Source organism: Anolis sagrei, chromosome 13 (assembly GCF_037176765.1).
Source record: "Anolis sagrei isolate rAnoSag1 chromosome 13, rAnoSag1.mat, whole genome shotgun sequence".
Lineage (NCBI taxonomy): Eukaryota > Metazoa > Chordata > Lepidosauria > Squamata > Dactyloidae > Anolis > Anolis sagrei.
In genome coordinates, this window is record NC_090033.1 from 5,094,966 (window position 1) to 5,113,084 (window position 18,119).

At 50.9% G+C, this 18,119-nt stretch overlaps 1 protein-coding gene across 1 annotated transcript in view; it reads right to left on the minus strand.

The window, feature by feature from the left end:
* Positions 1-18,119, minus strand: part of ACAP3 (ArfGAP with coiled-coil, ankyrin repeat and PH domains 3) — a 130,558-nt gene that overhangs the window by 61,153 nt on the left and 51,286 nt on the right. The window contains 1 exon segment of the mRNA XM_067473012.1: positions 13,100-13,153. Coding sequence (XP_067329113.1) covers positions 13,100-13,153 — 54 coding nt within the window.

Sequence of the window (18,119 nt, forward strand, 5' to 3'; positions counted from 1 at the left end):
AGCTCTCTCAGACTGATGCCACTCTCACACTGAGGTGAACTAACACTGAGGCCTTCTCTCACTGAGGGCTCTCTCAGACCAATGCCACTCTCACACTGAGGTGAACTAACACTGAGGCCTTCTCCCACTGAGGGCTCTCTCAGACTGATGCCACTCTCACACTGAGGTGAAGTAACATTGAGGCCTTCTCACACTGAGGCCTACTAACACACTGAGCCCTCTCTTTCACAGAGACCTCTCACAGTCAGAGTAACTTATTAGCAGCAGCGTGATATGAGGGATTTCTAGCAAACAGGATTCATTTCGAGAAGATATATATATATATATATATATATATATATATATATATATATCTCCCTGCAAACATTGCAGGGAAATGTGTTGCTGGAATTTTGGCACCCAAACTCTGGCTCAAGTTTGCCGCAAACTCCGAAGCCAAAAAAGTGTATGGATTACCCTTCTTCCCATAATCCCAAAGGAAGGTTCTCCCTCCAAAGTGACCAGCGTTGAGTGAGTCACATCCTGGAATGTGGATGACTTCTTTGGCGCAAAGAGATGGGTGGGAAGAGGAGACGGATTTCTTTGGAACGTTTTCGCTTCATAGAATGGGTTTGGAAGCCAAGAAAGTGACGGAGAAGTCAGTAATCAGACTTCTAAAAAGTGCTGCAGCGAGTCAGAGCCCGATGCTCAAACCACGATGCAGGCCCTCCGGCGTCATCTTCATACTGGATCTTCCTGGGGCGAATGGAATTGGAAGAGGTATTGTCGAAGGCCTTCATGGCCAGAATCACTGGGTTGTTGTGGGTTTTTCGGGCTGTGTTGTCAAAGGCAACAGCTCGGAAAACCTACAACAACCCAGTTCTAGAAGCATTCTCTCCTGACGTTTTGTCTGCATCATTGGCAGGCATCCTCAAAGGTTGTGAGATCTTTTGGAAACAGGGGGACTCCACATAGGAAACAATCGGGGACAGCTAATCACCTCTCAACAAAGGATTCCTCCAGCCAGTAACAAGTCACACCTAAAAACTTCCACCACGTGAGAAACAATCGGGGACAGCTAATCACCTCCCAACAAAGGATCCCCCCAGGCAGTAAAAACCACACCTAAAAACTTTCACCACATAATAAACAATAAGGGACAGCTAATCACTTCTCAACAAAGGATTCCCCCAGCAGTAACAAGCCACCCCTAAAAACTTTCACCACATAAGAAACAATCGGGGACAACTAATCACCTCTCAACAAAGGATTCCCCCAGGTAGTAACAAGTTACAACTAAAAACTTCCACCACATGAGAAACAATTGGGGACAGCCAATCACCACTCAACAAAGGATTCCCCCAGGCAGTAACAAGCTACACCTAAAAACTTTCACTACATGAGAAACAATCAGGGACAGCCAATCACCACTCAACAAAGGATTCCCCCAGGCAGTAACAAGCTACATCTAAAAACTTTCACTACATGAGAAACAATTGGGGACAGCCAATCACTCTCAACAAAGGATTCCCCCAGGCAGTAACAAGCTACACCTAAAAACTTTCACCGCATGAGAAACAATCGGGGACAGCCAATCACCTCTCAACAAAGAATTCCCCCATGCCTAACTTTCACCACAAAAGAAACAATCAGGGACAGCTAATCACCTCTCAACAAAGGATTCCCCCAGGCAGTAACAAGCTACACCTAAAAACTTTCACTATATAAGAAACAATCGGAGACAGCCAATCACCTCTCAACAAAGGAGTCCCCCAGGCAATAACAAGCTACACCTAAAAACTTTCACCACATAAGAAACAATCAGGGACAGCTAATCACCTCTCAACAAAGGATTCCCCCAGGCAGTAAGAAGCCACACCTAAAAAATTTCACCATATAAGAAACAATCAGGGACAGCTAATTACCTCCCAACAAAGGATTCCCCCAGGCAGTTAAAAGCCACACCTAAAAACTTTCACCACATAAGAAACAATCGGGGACAGCTAATCACCTCCTAACAAAGGATTCCCCCAGGCAGTAACAAGCCACACCTAAAAACTTTCACCACATAAGAAACCATCAGGGACAGCTAATCACCTCTCAACAAAGGATTCCCCCAGCCAGTAACAAACCACACGTAAAAACTTTCAGGCCATCAAATGCTAATCAAGGTGGCCAATTGAAACATTCACACCTAGCTCCAATAGACAAGAGTTCTTTCTTGGATTTTCCACAGATATATACAACCACTTTCCTAGTTTTCAACAGACCTCACAGTCTCTGAGGGTGCCTGTCATAGATGTGGGCGAAATGTCAGGAGAGAATGCTTCTGGAACATGGCCAGACAGCTCGAAAAACCTACAACAACCCAGGAATTGGAAGAGTTCACCCGTGCCATTCCATCTTCCGATCTCTTCCCTTTCTCTACCTCCATCCCTCTCCTTCTGCAATATGTTCGTGAGCACCTCCTCCTCGCAAGGGGCACTCGCCTCCCACACAGACATTCAGTCTGGATGCAGAACGAATGCAATAGAGGACTCAGAGTGCAAAAATACGTGTAGGAGGAACGAATCGCATTTCTATTTACAGATCGACCCGCACGTGGAATATTTTTCAGGCACTCAGGGTGCATCTAAACTCGAGGAGGAACCCGCCGTCGAGTGCGTGGAGTGTCCCTACTCGGCAACAGCCTCCTCCTCCTTGCCACGTCCACTGTTCCTGGCCTCCAAGACCCCTTGGACACCGTTGATGGCGATGCCAGGTTTGGCTGAGGTCTCCAAGGAAGGGGGGGGGGCAGCAGAGGTGGTGAGGAGGAGGAACCCGCCGTCGAGTGAGCGGAGTGTCCCTACTCGGCGACGGCCTCCTCCTCCTCGTCACTTCCACTGCTCATGGCCACAAAGACCCCTTGGGCACCGTTGATGGCGATGCCAGGCTCGGCTGAGGTCTCCAAGGAAGGAGTGGGGAGCAGCAGAGGTGGTGAGGAGGAGGAACTCGCCGTCGAGTGAGCGGAGTGTCCCTACTCGGCGATGGCCTCTTCCTCCTCGCCACTTCCACTGCTCATGGCCACAAAGACCCCTTGGGCACCGTTGATGGCGATGCCAGGCTCGGCTGAGGTCTCCAAGGAAGGAGTGGGGAGCAGCAGAGGTGGTGAGGAGGAGGAACCCGCCGTCGAGTGAGCGGAGTGTCCCTACTCGGCGACGGCCTCCTCCTCCTCGTCACTTCCACTGCTCATGGCCACAAAGACCCCTTGGGCACCGTTGATGGCGATGCCAGGCTCGGCTGAGGTCTCCAAGGAAGGAGTGGGGAGCAGCAGAGGTGGTGAGGAGGAGGAACTCGCCGTCGAGTGAGCGGAGTGTCCCTACTCGGCGATGGCCTCTTCCTCCTCGCCACTTCCACTGCTCATGGCCACAAAGACCCCTTGGGCACCGTTGATGGCGATGCCAGGCTCGGCTGAGGTCTCCAAGGAAGGAGTGGGGAGCAGCAGAGGTGGTGAGGAGGAGGAACCCGCCGTCGAGTGAGCGGAGTGTCCCTACTCGGCGACGGCCTCCTCCTCCTCGTCACTTCCACTGCTCATGGCCACAAAGACCCCTTGGGCACCGTTGATGGCGATGCCAGGCTCGGCTGAGGTCTCCAAGGAAGGAGTGGGGAGCAGCAGAGGTGGTGAGGAGGAGGAACTCGCCGTCGAGTGAGCGGAGTGTCCCTACTCGGCGATGGCCTCTTCCTCCTCGCCACTTCCACTGCTCATGGCCACAAAGACCCCTTGGGCACCGTTGATGGCGATGCCAGGCTCGGCTGAGGTCTCCAAGGAAGGAGTGGGGAGCAGCAGAGGTGGTGAGGAGGAGGAACCCGCCGTCGAGTGAGCGGAGTGTCCCTACTCGGCGACGGCCTCCTCCTCCTCGTCACTTCCACTGCTCATGGCCACAAAGACCCCTTGGGCACCGTTGATGGCGATGCCAGGCTCGGCTGAGGTCTCCAAGGAAGGAGTGGGGAGCAGCAGAGGTGGTGAGGAGAAGGAACCCGCCGTCGAGTGAGCGGAGTGTCCCTACTCGGCGACGGCCTCCTCCTCCTCGTCACTTCCACTGCTCATGGCCACAAAGACCCCTTGGGCACCGTTGATGGCGATGCCAGGCTCGGCTGAGGTCTCCAAGGAAGGAGTGGGGAGCAGCAGAGGTGGTGAGGAGGAGGAACCCGCCGTCGAGTGAGCGGAGTGTCCCTACTCGGCGACGGCCTCCTCCTCCTCGTCACTTCCACTGCTCATGGCCACAAAGACCCCTTGGGCACCGTTGATGGCGATGCCAGGCTCGGCTGAGGTCTCCAAGGAAGGAGTGGGGAGCAGCAGAGGTGGTGAGGAGGAGGAACCCGCCGTCGAGTGAGCGGAGTGTCCCTACTCGGCGACGGCCTCCTCCTCCTCGTCACTTCCACTGCTCATGGCCACAAAGACCCCTTGGGCACCGTTGATGGCGATGCCAGGCTCGGCTGAGGTCTCCAAGGAAGGAGTGGGGAGCAGCAGAGGTGGTGAGGAGGAGGAACCCGCCGTCGAGTGAGCGGAGTGTCCCTACTCGGCGACGGCCTCCTCCTCCTCGTCACTTCCACTGCTCATGGCCACAAAGACCCCTTGGGCACCGTTGATGGCGATGCCAGGCTCGGCTGAGGTCTCCAAGGAAGGAGTGGGGAGCAGCAGAGGTGGTGAGGAGGAGGAACTCGCCGTCGAGTGAGCGGAGTGTCCCTACTCGGCGATGGCCTCTTCCTCCTCGCCACTTCCACTGCTCATGGCCACAAAGACCCCTTGGGCACCGTTGATGGCGATGCCAGGCTCGGCTGAGGTCTCCAAGGAAGGAGTGGGGAGCAGCAGAGGTGGTGAGGAGGAGGAACTCGCCGTCGAGTGAGCGGAGTGTCCCTACTCGGCGATGGCCTCTTCCTCCTCGCCACTTCCACTGCTCATGGCCACAAAGACCCCTTGGGCACCGTTGATGGCGATGCCAGGCTCGGCTGAGGTCTCCAAGGAAGGAGTGGGGAGCAGCAGAGGTGGTGAGGAGGAGGAACCCGCCGTCGAGTGAGCGGAGTGTCCCTACTCGGCGACGGCCTCCTCCTCCTCGTCACTTCCACTGCTCATGGCCACAAAGACCCCTTGGGCACCGTTGATGGCGATGCCAGGCTCGGCTGAGGTCTCCAAGGAAGGAGTGGGGAGCAGCAGAGGTGGTGAGGAGAAGGAACCCGCCGTCGAGTGAGCGGAGTGTCCCTACTCGGCGACGGCCTCCTCCTCCTCGTCACTTCCACTGCTCATGGCCACAAAGACCCCTTGGGCACCGTTGATGGCGATGCCAGGCTCGGCTGAGGTCTCCAAGGAAGGAGTGGGGAGCAGCAGAGGTGGTGAGGAGGAGGAACCCGCCGTCGAGTGAGCGGAGTGTCCCTACTCGGCGACGGCCTCCTCCTCCTCGTCACTTCCACTGCTCATGGCCACAAAGACCCCTTGGGCACCGTTGATGGCGATGCCAGGCTCGGCTGAGGTCTCCAAGGAAGGAGTGGGGAGCAGCAGAGGTGGTGAGGAGGAGGAACCCGCCGTCGAGTGAGCGGAGTGTCCCTACTCGGCGACGGCCTCCTCCTCCTCGTCACTTCCACTGCTCATGGCCACAAAGACCCCTTGGGCACCGTTGATGGCGATGCCAGGCTCGGCTGAGGTCTCCAAGGAAGGAGTGGGGAGCAGCAGAGGTGGTGAGGAGGAGGAACCCGCCGTCGAGTGAGCGGAGTGTCCCTACTCGGCGACGGCCTCCTCCTCCTCGTCACTTCCACTGCTCATGGCCACAAAGACCCCTTGGGCACCGTTGATGGCGATGCCAGGCTCGGCTGAGGTCTCCAAGGAAGGAGTGGGGAGCAGCAGAGGTGGTGAGGAGGAGGAACTCGCCGTCGAGTGAGCGGAGTGTCCCTACTCGGCGATGGCCTCTTCCTCCTCGCCACTTCCACTGCTCATGGCCACAAAGACCCCTTGGGCACCGTTGATGGCGATGCCAGGCTCGGCTGAGGTCTCCAAGGAAGGAGTGGGGAGCAGCAGAGGTGGTGAGGAGGAGGAACTCGCCGTCGAGTGAGCGGAGTGTCCCTACTCTGCGATGGCCTCTTCCTCCTCGCCACTTCCACTGCTCATGGCCACAAAGACCCCTTGGGCACCGTTGATGGCGATGCCAGGCTCGGTTGAGGTCTCCGAGGAAGGAGTGGGGAGCAGCAGAGGTGGTGAGGAGGAGGAACTCGCCATTGAGTGAGTGGAGCGACCCTACTCAGCAGCGGCCTCCTCCTCCTCGTCACTTCCACTGCTCCCGGCCTCAAAGACCCTTTGGGCACCATTGATGGCGATGCCAGGCTCGGCTGAGGTCTCCAAGGAAGGAGTGGGGAGCAGCAGAGGTGGTGAGGAGGAGGAACTCACCGTCGAGTGAGCGGAGCGACCCTACTCAGCAGCGGCCTCCTCCTCCTCACCACTTCCACTGCTCCCGGCCTCGAAGACCCCTTGGGCACCGTTGATGGTTATGCCAGGCTTGGCTGAGGTCTCCGAGGAAGGAGCGGGGAGCAGCAGAGGAGGCGAGAAGGAGGAGGAGGAGGCCACCACCAATGAGCCCAGAGACAAGCCCCAGGATAAGGCACAGCACCTGGCTCCCCCTCCCCGCCTCCTCCTCTTCCTCCCCCCCCCCCAAAGCTCCTGGGGGGAGGAGGAAAAACCCACGAAACAGCAAGTCCGCAATAAGCGAATCGCAAAATAGCGAGGGAACACTATGCTAAATTTCTTTGGGAAATAGATAGTGTTTTTAGCATCTCGCCAAACTACATGCAGAATAATCACAGGATGTCTTCAACCTACACCTGTTGGTAAACTCTACAAGTTAGCTGCCATTGCCCCCCCCCCCCCATGTATGACAGGAAGTTGCTGCTAAGTGTGAGAGAAATAAGGCTGAACCCTGTGAAAACCCCCCACTACATGGCTACCAGCCTCCCCCCAGTAGACTCAAATCAAGGAAGAGCTTTAGGAGAACTACCACTCCTCTTGGCGTCCCCCCAACAACAGCAAGGGTATCCCTCTGAGCAGCTAAACCAGGAAATCCCAACTGGATGGCCCCCCACAAGAGAGGGTCTTCCCCGAGGGGCAAACCAAGAATGGGCAACCTGGAAGTCCCTGAATAGACTCTAAAGCAGAGTGGGCAGATCAAAAGACAACCTGGCAAAATGGCCCTACCTAAAAGAATCCCAAACTTTGTGTGACTGTGAAGCAGAGCAGACAACTTCGCATCAGTATGCTTGTCCACTATGCCCTGCCTCATGTACAGAGGAGGAATTGTTGGAGGCTACACACAATGCCGTTACTATTGCCCATTTTTGGTCAAAAGATATTTAGCCGCCTTTGCGCCTTCTATTTTTGTCAGTTTTATACTAATTTATGCAAAATTAATAAAACCGAACTACAACTCCCAGGATTATTTGGCCCAGAGCCATGGCAGTTAAAGCCACATCAAATGGTATTCATTCTACACTTATCCGACATACACGGGCTAGCAGAACGTCAGATATGTCGGATAATACGGAGTCTCCTACTGTTACCCATCTGACATCAGTCTGAGAGAGCCCTCAGTGGGAGAAAAGCCTCAGTGTGAGTTAGGCCTTGGTGTTAGTAGGCTTCAGTATGAGAAGGCCTGGTGTGAGAATTTTCGGTGTGAGAGAAGCCCAAAGTTGAAGACCATCATGTGTAATACTCCAATGTGAAGGCTGCTGCATGTAAAATAATAATAATAATAATAATAATAATAATAATAATAATCTATATATATAAATCTGAAAGGGGTGTCGAACGGGAGAGCAAAACTCAAAAATCCCCCAATGAAAATTAACCAAAATTCCCATGCACCTACCACAACCCACAAGGTACAAACATATCTAATCAAAATAAAAAACAACACAACAACACACTCACAAAAGGACAAAACAACTGAGCATGCGCAATGGCGCAAAGTCCCCGGCGCGCGCGCACACATGGCCGAACGGCCAACGCACCCTCCGCACCTCCCTCCCTCGCCCCGCCCAACACGAACATGTCACCTCACTCCCCCACAGCACACACACACACACACACCACAACACGCTCCAATCTTACCTCCTCCTTCTTCTTCCCCAATCTTACCTCCTCCCCCTCCTTCTTCTTCCCCTCCAAGCCCCGCCCCTTCCCGCCCTGTCCAAATCCATCCCTCCTCCCCCTCCCTCTTCTTCCCCTCCAAGCCCCGCCCCCCTTCCCATAGAGAAAGGGAGGGAAGGAAAGAAGGAAGAAAGAGAAAGGGAGGTAAAGAAAAAGGGGGAAGGAAGGAAAGTTAGAGAAAGAAGGAAGAAGAAAAGGAAAGAAAAGGAAAGATGGAAGGAAAGAAAAGAGAGACAGCAGAAGAGAAAGAAAAAGGGGGAAGGAAGGAAAGAGGTAGAGAAGGAAGAAATGAGAGAAAGAGGGAGGGAAAGAAAAAGGGGAAAGAAGGAAGGAGGAAAAAAGGGAATGAAGGAAGGAAAGAGGGAGTGAAGGAAGGGGGAAGATGTAGAGAAAGAGGGAGGGAAGGAAAGAGAGAAGGAAGAAAAGAGAGACAGCAGAAGAGAAAGAAAAAGGGGGAAGGAAGGAAAGAGATAGAGAAGGAAGCGAAGAAGGAAAGATGGGAAGGAAGGAAGGAGGGAAAGAAGGAAAGAAAGAGGGAAAGTTGGCCACAGCAAATAAAAAGTGAAAGAAGGAAGGAAACATGGAGGGAAGAAAGGAGGCAAAGGAAGAAAGGGGGAGGGAATGAAGGAAAGAGAGAAGGTACCTCTCTTTCATAATAGACCAGATATCTACCTCTACTATGAAAAGATTTACTATAGGCCACAGCAAAGCGTGGCAGGGTACAGCTAGTAATAATAATAATCATCATTATTTATACCCCTCCACCATCTCCCCCAATGGGGACTCGGGCGGCTTACATGAGGCCAAGCCCAGAAACCTAGAATACTAACAACAGGGACTCTTTTCCTCCCTCCAGGGTGGAAAGCATTAGGAAAAGAAGGAGTCCCCATTCCAGATGGATGAACTCGACCAAGCTCTGAATCAGGCAATGTGTTTTTAGGGTCACCAAAAGCCAAAATGGGACGAAAAGAGCAAAAACAGGGCATTTGAATTCAAAGGTGGGTGGTGGTGGTGGTGGTTTCAGCACTGTCCCTGTCAAACCGGGAACACTGGAGAGTCTGGCAACGTGCCCAGTTGGGAACTGCTTTGCTAGCGACATGGAAACTCGCTCTCGTATTTCGGAAACAGCTCTGTCAGAAGGGAAAAACAGTGACCTTTCGCACGGACGATCCCAACCCCAAAAGGGAGCCGCTCTGTGGTTCCGGAGTGTGGCTTAATGGTCCCTAGGAAACAGCCGGGGCTGACGTAATCCCGAATGCCATTACATTGCCTCACTGCCCCGAACGAAGGCAGCAGCCTGTAAAGAGAAAGCCCATTGATCTGGAACCGCTACTTTAGCTGGGGGCAGATCCCATGATACTTGGATGCTCTTGTTGTGCGCTGGGAGAGGGATGTGGTCGAAAATGCCCCATTTCTCTCTTAGACTTCCACATGATCTGGTCTTCATTCCCAAAGAGAACATCCAAATGAGAGCATTGCACGCCAATTTTGATTCCTCCTTCGGTGCCCAAACACTTAGCCTTGCCATAAAACTTCAGCGGAGCATTTAGAAATCCAAAAATTTAGCAACGGAGAGAATGCAAATACAGTGTCCCCTCACTTATTGAGGAGGTTCGGTTCCAGGACCCCCCGTGAAAAGTGAAAATCTGCAAAATAGGGGTGCTCTGCCCACTCGGCGGTGAGCTCCTCCTTGCCACCTCTGCTGTTCCCAGGCTCGGAGGCCCCTTCCTTGGGTGCCGTTGATCGCGATGCCAGGCTCGGCTGAAGTCCCTGAGGAAGGAGCGGGGAACAAGTCCCAGAATAAGGCATAATCCTTGGCTCCCCCTCCCCTCCTCCCCCCATGGCTACCAGGGGGAGGAGGAAAACCCCGCAAAACAGCAAATCCGAAATAAGTGAATCACAAAATAGCAAGGGAACACTGTATGCTAAATTTCTTTGGGAAATAGATAGTGTTTTTAGCATCTCACCAAACTAAATGCAGAATAATCACAGGATGTCTTAAACCTACACCTGTTGATAAGCTCTACAAGTTAGTCTGGATGCGGAACGAACGCAATAGAGGACTCCGAGTGCAAAAATACGTGTAGGAGGAACAAATCGCATTTCTATTTACAGATCGACCCGCACGTGGAATATTTTTCAGGCACTCACGGTGCATCTAGACTCGAGAAGGAACCCGCCGCCGAGTGCTCAGAGTGTCCCTACTCGGCAATGGCCTCTTCCTCCTCGCCACTTCCGCTGCTCCCGGCCTCAAAGACCCCTTGGGCACCGTTGATGGCGATGCCAGGCTCGGCTGAGGTCTCCAAGGAAGGAGCAGGGAGCAACGGAGGAGGCGAGGAGGAGGAGGAGGCCACCACCAATGAGGCCAGAGACAAGCCCCAGGATAAGGCACAGCACCTGGCTCCCCCTCCCCTCCTCCTCTTCTCCCCCCCCCCAAAGCTCCTGGGGGGAGGAGGAAAAACCCACGAAACAGCAAGTCCACAATAAGCGAATCGCAAAATAGCGAGGGAACACTATGCTAAATTTCTTTGGGAAATAGATAGTGTTTTTAGCATCTCGCCAAACTACATGCAGAATAATCACAGGATGTCTTCAACCTACACCTATTGATAAACTCTACAAGTTAGCTGCAATTGCCCCCCCCCCCCCAATGTGTGACAGGAAGTTGCTGCTAAATGAGAGAAATAAGGATGAACACTGTGAAAGCCCCCCACTACATGGCTACCAGCCTCCCCCCAGTAGACTCAAATCAAAGAAAAGCTTCATGAGAACTACCACTCCATGCAAACCAGGTGAACATGGCATTGAATGAAACATGCAGAATAATCACAGGATGTCTTAAACCTACACCTGTTGATAAACTCTACAAGTTAGCTGCCATTGCCCCCCCCCCCCCAATGTGTGACAGGAAGTTGCTGCTAAATGAGAGAAATAAGGTTGAACACTGTGAATGCCCCCCACAACATGGCTACCAGCCTCCTCCCAGTAGACTCAAATCAAGGAAAAGCTTCATGAGAACTACCATTCCTCTTGGCATCCCCCCAGCAACAGCAAGGGTATTCCTCTGGATTATTTGGCGCAGAGCCATGGCAGTTAAAGCCATGTCAAACGGTATTCATTCTACTTATAGTAGGCTCCAGGAGCACCCGCGATAAGTGAAAATCCGTGAAATAGGGACACTCCACCCACTCGGTAGCAGCCTCCTCCTCGCTGCCTCCGCTGTGAGGAGAAGGCATCAGAGGTCCCTTGAGCGCCGTTGATGGCGCTGCCAAGCTGGCCTGGCAGTGCCCGTCAACGGAGCCCAAGGGGCTTCCGAAGCCAGGAGTAGCACAGGTGGTGAGAAGGTGAAAGCTGCTGCCGAGTGGGCAGAGCCTCCTCCTTGCCGCCTCTAATGCTCTAGCCTCAGAGGCCCCTTGGGTGCCATTGATGGCGAAGAGCAAGGATTGGCTCATGCTTACTTTTGGGTCGAGCTGATTTTCATACCGGAGGGGCCTTCGTACCAGGAGGGGCCTTCCCGTTACACGTTCCCCAAGGTGACGAAAGTAACGAAAGAATAGATGTGTGTGTGAAGGAGGAACATATGTCTCTCTGAGGCACAGAAGGGAAAGGCAAGCCCATAGACAGAGACACATAGTGCACCCATTCGTGCCAATCAACCTCCCCCCCCCCCCCCCCCACACACACACATAAAAGAGAAAGTAAACACCATTACCGGCCTGATATGGAGTGTAGTCCAGGCGAAAACCAAATCAGTAACACAGTTTAATAATAAGAATATAATAAAATAATAAAATAATAAGTTCTTGTGGGTTTTTTCGGGCTATAAGGCCATGTTCTAGAGGCATTTCTCCTGACGTTTTGCCTGCATCTATGACAAGCATCCTCAGAGGTAGTGAGGTCCTCACTACCTCTGAGGATGCTTGCCATAGATGCAGGTGAAACGTCAGGAGAAATGCCTCTAGAACATGGTCCTATAGCCCGAAAAAACCCACAAGAACCTAGTGATTCCAGCCATGAAAGCCTTCGACAATACAATAAAATAATAATAAAAACTAGTCAAAGATCAGAGAGAGAGAGAGGTTTCGTAACTGCTGCATAAGCGGCGGATGAAAAGAACTGAGGCTGTGGCACCGCCCACCTACTACTTATACTCGCAAGGGGAGAGTGGGCGGGGCTAACCACCAAAGTTTTTCAAATCTATCTAGAAGGTTACGAAGCTGTCTGCTCAGGTGCAGAAACTATCATATGTACGATTCACAGTTGACCACGATGGGAAACGAAAGAAAACGGTTGCGCGCACAACTCTATTATCTATCATCTCCCAATCCCCATGGACGCTGGTTAACTTATAGTCTACTGTAAACCAAGCGTAAACAGACTTGGGATTACTGTTGTTAAATTCCCTTTTTCTTTCTTGCCTTGGTCTGAGAAGGAAACGTTCTAGGCCTCTCTCTTGGACACCCATTTTACCCTACAGGGCTGGTCTTTCTACTTGGATGGATCTCAAGGTGTCAAAACAAGGATGAAAAACATAACAGGGATGCGAATCCTTCCTTTCCTCGCTGATGACAGTTGCAACCATTTCCCAGCTGTCTCCTCCGTTCTGTCTGGAGTTCAGCTGCAGACCAGATTCCGTCTTAAATGCAAACTCAGCATCTTCTGCAGAACCAAAATTAAGTACGGCCTTTGCCGAAAGGATAGGGGGGAACCCCAAAAGCATTTAGAATACTCAAAATGCCATTGTACCCTCGTGATACTGGTTTATCATGGATCATAGTCACCCTTTCAAGCTCCAAAATAGTTGTTATCGCTCGTGGTTTTATAAGGAGGAGTGTATTTACACTATTGATGCAGTTGGATATCAAGAAGGTCCTTGTATTTCGAAGCATAGCTAATAATCACTAAATATTGTGATTGATCCCAATAGCAAATTGCACAGAAGTGTTGACTTACCATGTGATAGTTGACCATCTCTTGAAGGCTGTCTCCAAACTTGTCCAGGCATTCCTGCAGATGGAAATAAAGCAGAACAATGAGGAAACGCCACAAGAAACAGATAATGTATACAATCTGGTGTAGAAATTCATGTGGCACTTTCCCGTCCCAACTGAATGACCCTTGACGTATCCATGGGTCATATCAAAAATGACCCTCCTCATAAATGTTTAACTTATTAGCAGCAACGTGACCCAGCACCAGTAGCCCAAAGTGAAAAAACTAACAAAAAAACTCAGACCCATGTTACCTCTTCCTTTGGAGGCTTTTCTTTGTAGTAGAATGATATGGTTGCGCTATTTACAAGAACAAGGTTTCCATAACACAAATAAATTTCTTTGTACTTCCTTCTTTGCTTCCACGCTGGGCTTCTTTCTCATGCAGATAAACAGCTTCGCTCTCACTGAGCCTCCTCTTACACCGAATTTACACAGGAGCTTCGCACAGCAGCTTTCTACACGCAGCAGCCTTCACACTGGAGCTTTAAACACAATGGCCCTCAACCTGGGGCTTCTCTCACACCAAAGCTTCTCACACCAGACCTACTAACAGTGAGGCCTACCTCACACTGAGGCCTTTCTCCCACAGAGGCCCTCTCACACTGAGGGATCTCAGACTGACACCTTTCACCCACTGAGGCGAAATAACACTGAGGCCTACTCATACTGGAGCTTTAAACACAATGGCCCTCAACCTGGGGCTTCTCTCACACCAAAGCTTCTCACACCAGATCTACTAACACTGAGGCCTACCTCACACTGAGGCCTTTCTCTCACTGAGGGATCTCAGCTGACACCTTTCACCCACTGAGGCGAAATAACACTGAGGCCTACTCATACTGGAGCTTTAAACACAATGGCCCTCAACCCGGGGCTTCTCTCACACTAAAGCTTCTCACACCAGATCTACTAACACTGAGGCCTACCTCACACTGAGGCCTTTCTCACACTGAGGGATCTCATACTGACACCTTTCACCCACTGAGGCGAAATAACACTGAGGCCTACTCATACTGGAGCTTTAAACACTATGGCTCTCAACCTGAGGCTTCTCTCACACCAAAGCTTCTCACACCAGATCTACTAACACTGAGGCCTACTTCACACTAAGGCCTTTCTCCCACAGAGGCCCTCTCACACTGAGGGATCTCAGACTGACACCTTTCACCCACTGAGGCAAACTAACACTGAGGCCTACTCATACTGGAACTTTAAACACTATGGCCCTCAACCTGGGGCTTCTCTCATACCAAAGCTTCTCACACCAGACATACTAACACTGAGGCCTACCTCACGCTGAGGCCTTTCTCCCACAGAGGCCCTCTCACACTGAGGGCTCTCTCTGTCACCTTTCACCCACTGAGGCAAACTAACACTGAGGCCTACTCATACTGGAGCTTTAAATACAATGGCCCTCACCCTGGGGCTTCTCTCACACCAAAGCTTCTCACACCAGACCTACTAATACTGAGGCCTACCTCACGCTGAGGCCTTTCTCCCACAGAGGCCCTCTCACACTGAGGGATCTCAGACTGACACCTTTCACCCACTGAGGCGAACTAACACTGAGGCCTACTCATACTGAGGCCTACTAACACACTGAGGCCTCGCTTTTTTGGGTTTTTAAGTCTTTTCGGCTGTTTTTTGGGAAGGGTTTATGAGTGATGGTCACTCGTTGATCTGTTAGAGGTGTAGTGTCCAAATTGTGTGCCAATTCATCCAGTGGTTTTTGCGTTATGTTAACCCCACGAACGAACATTACATTTTTATTTATATAGATACACTCAGGGGTGGCATGAACATATCTCAGGCAAAAAGGAGTCCCGAGTAGAAAAAAAATTATAATAAGCCCAGGTCTAGATGACCTTTGGGATCCCTTGCAATCCCTGTGATGTTAAACACGGCATTTCTTGGTGAAGACAGCGGAAGCCGGCTGTTCAGAGAGGTGTCACTCTGCCATTCCGTCTTTTTGATCCTCGTCCCAAAGGCACGGCTTGGGTTTCCTTTTTAGCGAGAGCTTATCTTCCTCTTCCCAAATAACGGATGCTCGCTGACCTACTTCAGCTGCATTGTCTCTGCTTTCTGGTGTGTGTGTGTGTGTGTGTGTGTTTTTCCAGAAAGCCGACGCGATTCCTTGAGGCATCAAGCTCCTCGGATATTTTTAGCTTAGCGAGGGATCCGTATGTATGTGTGCGAGAGAGAGGAAGAGATGCGCATTGCCCAATCCAAACATTTTTAATGTATTCATTCGTTTTCATGAGGAGGTAGAGAATAACACGGGCCCCTAAACCCCCGCGCGTCCCAAGTTGGGCGCCTTTATTTGCTGATTTCCAACCTTCCTCTCACAGACAGCTTCCCCGAGGCCCACGTTAATTAGCAATCTGTCTGATTAAGAAAAAGAATCTCCTTTGGTCAATGGAAAGGGGTGCTTTCCACATGTACGAGGGGCGTTCGTTAAAGATGTTCCCTGACCCACTTCCTGTGGATGGAGAGCAATGGGACTTGGCCCAGTTCTGAGTCCTTCTCTCCATGGGTGCCACCTCGGGGGGGGGGGGGGGGGGGACACTTCTCCCATCTTTTGAAGCGACTATAAACAACAGACTTATGTGTTTGACGCAGAAATTTCCTTGGTTCGGATGTAGTTGGGATGTTTAGCACTTTTGAAACGAGTTCCGACATACCTGCTTGCTCCCCCCCCCCCCCCCCCAATATTAAGAATTTGAATCAAAAGGAGCCTGTGATTCTTAAGTTTCGCGTGTGTTGGGATGTAGCTGTGACGAATCGACAGCAAACTCTGTGTTTACGTCGCTCTGAAAGGCTTTGTCTGATAAGGAGTAAATGTGGGGGAAAGCAAAACCAATTCCTGAGTTTTGGGATATAAGGTTTTCCTCAAGGGGAAACCTGTTAGATCAGGCATCGTTTGGAAACCAAGTTCATGTGCCCTGGAAATCCTGTTCAAGGGGTCTTGTTCTGTGGAATTTTTAGCCTTTTGGATTGTGTTTGCATCCTGTTTGATTCTTGTTTGGATTAATGCTGCATTGGATTGCTTTTATTTCTTGTGTGGACATTGTTTTGTGTTACAGCTTTTTATGGACTTATTACTTTTTGGAACCTTCTGATTTTCTTACAAGCATTTATTTCCTTTGGCTATTTACTACACTTCAATAAAAGAAGATTTGGAGGTGGTGAATCAGGATGCTTCCATGGCATTGACTGGACTTGAGTCCCAGGATCAGAGTGATGGACCCAGCTTTCACCTTGTGTGATCAATCTGTTGACAAAGTCCTCCTGGTTTCCATGGCACATCATTGTCAAGAGAGATGGAGAGCATTCAACTCGTTCCTGCTTCTGGAAAGATGTGAGCAGCCAGGGGACCCAGTGAGCAGAGAACTTTTGCAGGTAAAGATTGTGCAGGTAAAGATTTGCAGGTAAAGATTGCAGGATTGTGTTTGCATCCTGGTCACAGAGTAACCAGGTCATGCTGAGAGGCGAAGCCAAACCTGTTGGCATGCCTCTCCAGCCAATCAGTGCTGGAAAAGGAGGGAAGGCGAGGCAGAGGCAGTGATTGCTAAAAAATGTTTCAGCACCTCTCAAATATGAGGGCAGTTCACTAAAGATTCCCCCTGACCCATTTCCTGTGGACGGAGAGCAATGAAACTTGGCTCAGTTTTGAGTGCTTCACTCCAGATCAGGAAAAAGCCCTCTGACTTTAAAGCACACCACATGAAGAGTGAAGAAACAAATCTTCTTTTATTGAAGCATAGTAAATAGCCAGAAAAAATAAATGCTTCTAAGAAAAGAAGCAAGTTCCAAAAACTAATAAGTCCATAAAAAGCTGTAACACAAAACAATGTCCACACAAGAAATAAAAGCAAACCAATGCAGCATTAATCCAAACAGGAATCAAACAGGATGCAAAGACAATCTAAAAGGCTAAAAACTCCACAGAACAAAACCCCTTGAACAGGATTTCCATGGCACATGAACTTGGTTTCCAAACGATGCCTGATCTAACAGGTTTCCCCTTGAGGCAAACCTTATATCCCAAAACTCAGGAATTGGTTTCGCTTTCCCCCACATTTACTCCTTATCAGACGAAGCCTTTCAGAGCGACGTAAACACCGAGTTTGCTGTCGATTCTGGCTAATCTCCAGCCGCCTATTCTTCAGCTCCCTATCTGGCTGCTTATTAAAATTCCCAGGAGTCAGATTGTTTTCCAAACCCAAATCTTGAGAGCTCACAGAGAGAGGGAGTGAACCATCATTGCTAGGCCCAGCAGGAATATTCTCATGAGAAACTGCCCTTTGCACTGGGGCCTCTCTGTCATTGTCTGCCTGAAAATCATTGACCAAACCATCTCCATCTTGTACTTCAGCCTCAGCACCATCATTTCTCTCATCATTTCCCACATCAGGATCCTGAAACACAAGCACAGGCTGATTCCCAACGGGGGTGCTTTGAATGTGATTTTCCTGCCTCTTGGCAGAATGGGGTTGGACTAGATGGCCTACGAGGTCTCTTCCAACTCTAGGATTCTACGATTCTAGAGGTGGAAGTCAGATGGTGTGAGGTTGGGTGAATCAGGTGGATGTGGTAGAACTTCAAAGCCAGAGGAGCATGCTTCTTCCATTTGGACAACAGGTGAGTTGGGACCTGGTGCATTGTCTTGCAGGAGGTGGACACCTTTGGAGAGCATGCCACATTGTCTCTTGGTTCTGATGGCCTCCTGCCATATCTTCGGCATAGTCTACCCCAGTGACCATGGTCCCCTTTGCTAGGAAATCCATCAATACTCCTCCGTGGTGGTCCCAAAATCCTGAGAGTTGGGCACGTGCCTTCTTTGGAGGTGGTGAATCAGGATGCTTCCATGGCATTGAATGGACTTGAGTCTCAGGATCAGAGTGATGGACCCAGTTTTCATCCTGTGTGATCAGTCTGTTGACAAAGTCCTCCTGGTTTCCATGGCACATCATTGTCAA